This window comes from Trichechus manatus, unplaced genomic scaffold, assembly GCF_000243295.1.
Source record: "Trichechus manatus latirostris isolate Lorelei unplaced genomic scaffold, TriManLat1.0 scaffold00046, whole genome shotgun sequence".
NCBI lineage: Eukaryota > Metazoa > Chordata > Mammalia > Sirenia > Trichechidae > Trichechus > Trichechus manatus.
This window is the reverse complement of record NW_004443982.1, coordinates 4,262,403-4,269,743: the sequence shown is the minus strand read 5'-3', so window position 1 is coordinate 4,269,743 and position 7,341 is coordinate 4,262,403. Positions and strand designations below refer to the sequence as shown.

At 51.5% G+C, this 7,341-nt stretch overlaps 1 protein-coding gene across 2 annotated transcripts in view; it reads left to right on the top strand.

The window, feature by feature from the left end:
• The window catches only part of SUV39H1 (SUV39H1 histone lysine methyltransferase), a 14,739-nt gene extending 8,018 nt beyond the window's left edge, over positions 1-6,721 (top strand). For both annotated transcript variants that reach the window (XM_012555691.2, XM_004376870.2), the window contains exons 4-6: positions 4,043-4,189; positions 4,275-4,404; positions 5,169-6,721. In XM_012555691.2, the coding sequence (XP_012411145.1) occupies positions 4,043-4,189; positions 4,275-4,404; positions 5,169-5,302 (411 nt within the window). In that variant the 3' untranslated portion in view covers positions 5,303-6,721. The remainder of the gene's footprint in view (positions 1-4,042; positions 4,190-4,274; positions 4,405-5,168) is intronic.
• The last annotated feature ends 620 nt before the right edge of the window (positions 6,722-7,341 follow it).

Below are 7,341 nucleotides of genomic sequence, written 5' to 3'. Positions count from 1 at the left end.
TGGACTAATATTTTCCTTGTATCCTTTTCTCTTCATTCTCCCTTGCTCCCGAAGGGATGAGACCAGTGGAGTATCTTAGATGGCTGCTCACAGGCATTTAAGAGCATTGGGTCCTCTTGATGGTGCTGTAGGCCCCCAAACAATGCCAGAGCCAATCTCATCTTCCTGCGCTCCCCCTCTGAAGAGGCAGCATAGCACAGTGGTTAGGAGTGTGGACCCTGGAGCTAGACTGCCTGAGTTTGAATCCCAGCTCCACCACTTATCAGCAGAGTTATTTAACCTGTTTGTGTCTCAGTTTCCTAATCTGTAAAATTGGGACAATAATAGCACCCACCTCACACACTTGTCATAGGAATTAAATGAGTTATTATGGAAGAAGCACTTGAATAGTGTTCAGTAGTATACAGTAAGCCTTCAACAAATGTTATCCATTATAGTTTAAGTTCAGAAAATCCAAAATGCCCTGAAAACCAAAAGTTTTTTTGTAACACATTTGGCTAGAAAACCCAACCTGAACTGATATGGGCCTATTTACAGTCTTTATTTATCTCACTTGGTGTGAATATGCATGCATTTCATTGTAGAAATATTAATTTACTTGATTACCCCACTCCTACTGGGGGTGTTAGATAATACAGGGCCTGCAAACCATACACGCACACCGCACACTGTTCTTCTAAAATCTACACGTGGCATTTGTTTTCATGCCTCTCTACCATTGCACCAACAGCTCCTTCCACCTGAGCTTCCTTTCCCTGCTTTGAACCCTTCCATATTCTGGTCAGAACTCACCATTCCCACGGAACATTCACACCCTCTCCTGGAAGAGAACCATAATTGTGTGTTTTATCAATTCTAAAACCTGCGTTTTCTTCATATTTTAACATCTCTGAAATGAAAGGGAATCTTACCTGATTCATAAAATGATGTATCATTTAATTAGCAGCAGTTTTTCCTTTCTTTGTAAAGGGTACATAAGCTAAGGGTGCAGCTTAGGTTTCGACAAGATATAGTACTCATAACCACTCAACATTGCTTCGTGTCCGAACTAAAAACAAAAAAAGCTTTCACATCCATGATCTTGTTGAATCTTCCCAACATCCTCTGTCAAGCTGGAATTATTGTCATTGTCCCATTCTACAGATAAGAAAATGGAGCCCCAGAGAAGTGTAATAACTTTCTCAGAGTCACAAAGCTAGTAACCCAAACCAAACCTATTGCCGTCGAGTCAGTTCTGACTCAGTGCCACTACAGGACAGGGTAGAACTGCCTCCGTAGGGTTTCCAAGGCTGTAAATCTTTACGGAAGCAGACTGCCACATCTTTCTCCCACAAAGCTAGTAAAGTGGGTTAAAAATAAAGGCCCAAGAGTCTAAAACTGGTGCTCTGCCAGACCTGTTGGATTTTTTTTTGGCTGAGGAAACAGGCACAGAGAGTGAACGCGTCAGGATTCCATGTCCAGAAGGGAGCAGAGCAACAACCTGACTCCAAGTCTTCTGGTTCTTGCTCACTTCAGCACCCTTTCCAGGCTGCCAGCTTCTACCCTATCAATCTTCCCCAGTGACTCTAGAGAGCTTCTAGGGAGTGGGGACATGGACTGATTTGTTCCCAAGTTTTCAGGGTGGACTAGCCATTATAGAGTGGAACTGAACAGAAGACAGAAGGAACAGTTTGTGCCCTGGAGGGCTTGCAGTGTGACTTACTCCTGGTGAGACTCAAGCAAGTAGGGGCAGAACAGGCGGAAAGATGGAGACCGGGGAGGGAGGCAGGGCATTCCTTCTGGGGTGGGGGTGGGGGAGCAACATTAAAAACGTCTCAGACCCCACCCAGTACGCTCATGGTCACATGAGAGGCTGGCCTTTGGTGCTTAATTAGAGGTGGCCAGCTGCTGGAGCAGGGTGGGAATTGGGAGGTTCAGGAAGGCTGCACAGAGAAGTAGCATCTGTTTGGGCTCTCGCTTTGGGGCAGAGTGCATGCTCTCCAGGAGGTGCAGGGAGAGTGACCTTGACATAACCCTCAAGATGCTGCTGTGGCTCCTGTTGCATCCCTCGGGAGAAAGTCCCCACACTTCAACCTGGTATCAAAGCCCTTTTATGATCAGCAGCTTGCTTTAAATGGTGTATCTCTTTTCCGTTCCCTCCCGAACTCTAAGCATTTTATGATCTACAACTTGCACTATGGGTGTCTGAGTCCATCTCTCTCTGTCTGTCATTAGACTGTGACCCCTGAGTGCAGGACCTGGCCTGGTCCCTTTGTCTCCCCCACTAGACTGACACTCAGGATTGGGACCAGGCTAGTGTAGGCCTCAAAAATCTACTGAATGGATGAGTGAATGAATGAACAAAAATTTGGGGCATGGGGGAGCCAGGATCCTCAAGGAATGGAGCTAGAGTGGGGCAGCGAGCAGTGTGTCCCGAGGGCTAAGTCTTGGTTTTATAAAGGTGCCGTTGATCAGCATTTGGCATGGAACAGAGGCTGGAGGTGATGATGTAAGAGGCAGAGAGGAGACAGGATACAACTGGCCATCCTGGCTAGAGAAAATGGAGGATGGTCAAGACTGGAAAACAGGAAGAGCATCATCACTGGTGGGCACGAGGGTACACTAGGAAGGATCCGGGTGGGTCTTAGGTTTGCAGACAGTGTCGGAAGTGGGGTGGTAGTCGGCGGTGGGTCTCCAACAAAGGGAGAGAGAAGAAGAAATGGGGGAGGGGAGATAGTTGCCTGTAACACACCACTTCGACAGAGGACAGGTTGCTGGGCTAGAAAGCATAATACCAATAAGTAACATTTTTGAGCGTCTACTGTGTGTGTGTAGTGTTCTGGCCCTGGTCTGTAAGGAGTGGACAGAAAAGTAGCAGGAAAACTAGGACAGGAAAAATAGGACCAGATAGCCTAGACTGAGAAGGAGCGGCCTCACTGGAGAAGGACAGGGATTACCAGAACGCTGTAGGAAGAGGGGCCATGAGGAATGGAGGAGAGATTTGTCAGGGTGGGCTGGTGATCCATGGACAGCATTTGGGAGGCAAGGACAGGTTGGGACTAGGATGGTGGAGTGGCTTCATGTTTACTAGGACGGCTGGGGATCCAGGTGGGGAAGAGGAGTTTTGGGAGCAGATGCCTATTGCTGTCTTAAATGCTAGCTGTTGGCACTGAACAGCCTCAAGACTGAGGGAGGGGCACTCCTGCTACTCTGGTCTCTTGTGTATTTCATTTCCTGGCCTTGTCACTCTGTCCCTCTCGAAGTTTGTGGCCTCAGCTTCTCTCCTGGGGGTCTCAAACTCTCTTGAGGGTCTTGGTCTTCTCTCTGGACCTGGGTCTTCCATGCTAAGATTCTGTCTCTGTCTCTCTTTTTCTGAATCTCTTTCTCACTGGTTCAGTCTCTCTTTTCCCACCCTCCCAGATCTCTTTCTCCCCTCCCTTTCTGGGCCTCTCCTCCTGTCCACACTGCTCTGTGCTGGCTCTCACTTGCCTTGGATCAGCTGGTCTCTCTCTTTTTCCCCACTCCCCTCCTCCTTTTCTGCCCTTGCTCTGGGTATCTCTCACTGTCTTGGAATGGGTCTCTCTTTTGTATTCTTACTCTAGACCTTGCTCTCACTCTTGCTGTCTCTCGTATACACTCTGTTGCACGCTGGCTCTTTCGCATTCTGTCATTCTCTCTGTTGGTGTCTCTCTCTGGGTCCTTCTTGCTTCGCCCCAAGGGCACAGGAGGCTCTGGGGATCCCTAGGCAGTTCTGGCTGGGCGCAGGAGGAGGAGCTTTCTTTTACTCAAACTTGACCTTTTGGCCAGCCTTCACCAGCTATTCAGAGACTCCCCATTACGGCCAGGAGGCCTGAGGAGTGGGCAGGTGGGTGGGTCCGGCCCCATGAGAAGGGCTCATTCCAGAGCCTGACAGACCCTCTGTGTCACTGCCCCCCTTGTGTCCATGTCTGCCAGCTTGTTCTCTTCCCAGGTTGGGGGAGTGGCAGGCTGGGGGATGGGAGCTGTGCTAGCCTTTCTGAGCCTTTAAGGACAATCTCCCTTTTCCCCATGGCCCTTTCCCCAGATCATTACCTCAGAAGAGGCGGAGCGGCGGGGCCAGATCTACGACCGCCAGGGTGCCACCTACCTCTTCGACCTAGACTATGTGGAGGATGTGTATACCGTGGATGCCGCCTACTACGGCAACATTTCCCACTTTGTCAACCACAGTGTGGGTACTCCAGCAGGTGGGCAGGTGGGCTGGGAGGGGCAGGCCAGGGCCCCTCCTCACCTTCCTGCTGTTCTTTCTTGCCCAGTGTGACCCCAACCTGCAGGTGTACAATGTCTTCATAGACAACCTTGATGAGCGGCTGCCACGCATCGCTTTTTTTGCCACAAGGACCATCCGGGCAGGCGAGGAGCTCACCTTTGATTACAACATGCAAGGTGGGGGTGGCAAGGGATGGGGCAAGGGTACACAGTGGCATGGGGCAGGAGGCCCCCTCCCCAAGGCACACCAGTACCTCAGAGAACCAAGGGAAATGCTTTAGCTGGAGCATTAAAATACTTTTCCTGAACTCCCAGTCTCCCATCTGGACTCCTGGACCCCTGCCCATCTCTTGGGGCCTCCTCATTCCCAGTCCCTAGACACCAACCCTGAGACACTCATACCAACTTCTCCCAAGGCTCCTGTGGGAGGATGTTGGGCTAAAGAATCAAGACAGTCCTCCTGACTCTAGTCATCTGTTTCAATGTCCCTGGTCCCAACCCCTCCCCACTCCTAACCTGCTTTGGCCTTCCTCATTCCAAGCATCTGGTCACTCTTGTGGCCTCCAAGCAGCCCCCTTCCTGATAAACTAACTACCCCTGAGACACTCAAGGGAGGATCTTTGGTAGGAGAGTTAAAATACCTGGTTGGCCCTCCATTCCTGACCCCTGCCTGACACGACCCTCCTGGTTTCTACCTGATGGACCCTGCCACCCCCTACAACCCCTGCCCCCTGGCCTTTTCCTAACACATGTACACCCTTCCATTGCTGAGGCCTGGCCCTAGCCCCAAACCACTAACCTTAAGACCCCCTCCTAACCCAAATCCCAGCCCTCAAGATCTCTGGGTCTTATGGTGAAAGGGAAGCGGGAAGCTTCATCCAGGCCTTCTAACAAGTCCCCTCCCTCCTGCCCTCCTCCTCTCCCTGGCTGTGACTCCACAGTGGACCCCGTGGACATGGAGAGCACCCGCATGGACTCCAACTTTGGCCTGGCTGGGCTCCCTGGCTCCCCAAAGAAGCGGGTCCGTATTGAATGCAAGTGTGGGACTGAATCCTGCCGCAAATACCTCTTCTAACCCTTAGAAGTCTGAGACCAGACTGACTGTGGGGGCCTGATACTGCCCACCCACCCACTGCTGCCCTCCTGTCAGAGGAATGACTGCCAGGGCATCCTGCCTGTTGCCACCTGCCCCCACATGCTCCATGCTCAGGGCTGCGGGGCTGCGGTGAGGACTGACTCCAGGAGTCCCCTCTCCCTGTCCCAGCCCCATCTGTGGGCTGCACTTACAAACCCTTTGCCCACCTTCAGAAGTCATTTTCCTACATCAGGACTTTCTGCAGTCGAGATCTATGGCTTATCGAGGAGACCCAAGGGGTGAGTCCCAGCCCAGCCCCAGAACTGAAAAATGTTTGTTTTTGCACCTGCTTCTGCCTGGAGCTTGAGGGGTCTGTTGCAGGCCTCCTCCCTACTGCCCCAAGGGTGTGGGGAGACAACCCCAGGGCAGGCAGACCTGGTCAGAGCCCAGAGTTCCCAGAGCTACCCACTGTTCTCTGGGGCCAGGAACTGCTAGTGAAAGAAAACAGATCCCCAGGACTGGGGCTGAGGCTGGCTTCTGCTCATGCTCACAGTGATGCTAGTGTTAGCCCTGGAAGCTGTAGGAATGCTTCTTCAGGGCCACCTCATCTGAGATGTAGACACCCACCTGCCACTGGACTGAGGACTGGATGCCCATGACCCACTGACCAGTGCTGGGAAGGCAGTCCCAACTTTGCTGTCCTCTGAGGTGGGGCTGGGACTGAGCTCTGCCTTCAGGGAGTTCAGAGAAGGCCCCTGGGGATCTCAGGAGCTCTGAGGGTGCTGGGAGCCCAGACCTGTGGTGTGATGACTGCTGGGTCTATTTGAAGCTGGAACCAAGACCTAGGTAGGCCATAGATAGCACTTAGGACAATAATGTGCATTGGTGGAGTGCTTGTGAGTGCCAGGCACTGGGCAGAGCACCTGATCCACGTGGATTGTCTCAGGGAAGCCTTGAAAACCACAAGAGTTGGATCCCAGGAAAGGGCCCATTTGGCAGAAGGTGAAGGACAGGCCAAGAATGGGGGGGGGGGTATGGCTTACCCCCTAGGGTATAGTGAGGTGAGAGGGACACCTTGCTGCCTGCCAGCCCCAGACCCCAGACCTTGACACTCACTCTGGGCCCACTGCCTGCAAATGTACAAAAGGTGAAGGTTCTGATGGCTGCCTTGCCCCTTGCTTCCCCCCATGAGGCTTTCTCTAGGAAGCCTTCCAGAACTACCTGTGCCCAGAGTGCCCCTGTGTGAGGCTGTTTGCCCTCCTTCCAGGTGCCAGATCTGTGTCTGTGTGTCTGTCCTCCCCCCTGCTCCCCGCAAGACTGACCTTCAGGCATGGACTGAATCTGGTTCTCCTCTTGTATAGCCCTTGGCCCTCCCAGCCTGGAGTGGGCATCAATAAAGTGAATTATTGATTGAACAAACCAAGATGTGGGGTATTGAGTACCTTGTGTAGGTGGGGCTTGGGGGATGAGAGGCTGGGCTCTGCGGTTGCCCAAGAATATGTTCCCCAAACCTCAGCCATTTGGTAAAAATCCTCATGGTTTCTGCCACCGTTGCATACCACTTGTACCACCATCTACATCACATCTTGACCTAAAACTTGCATAAAGCTTTATTTTAAAAGCTTAAATTTAAAAATGCACTGAAAAAGCAGACTACATCTCTGTCTAAATGGAAAAACCATTTTCATTTGCCACAAACAAAAATAACCAGAAAAATACAGTGGAAATACAGAAATGTGATAAAATTCTAGCTGGGGCTTCCTGGCTCTTAAGAGGCCCTGAACCCAAAGCCTGCCTACTGCATTCAAAGAAAGAAGTTTGTGCATGCTGGGGGAAGCTTTCTGCAGATATTTAGTGAGCACCTACGTGTGCCAGGGTGTACAACAGAGAACAGAGACATGCCATTTCACATACACTGACTTGTTTTCCATCACCCCTCAGCCTGACTGTGAGCCAGTGCTCTGGGTTTTTGCTCCGAGACCTCGCATGCTGTGACAGATACCCGGATGTCTCACAGACCTCAGAGGTGGCAGAATCTC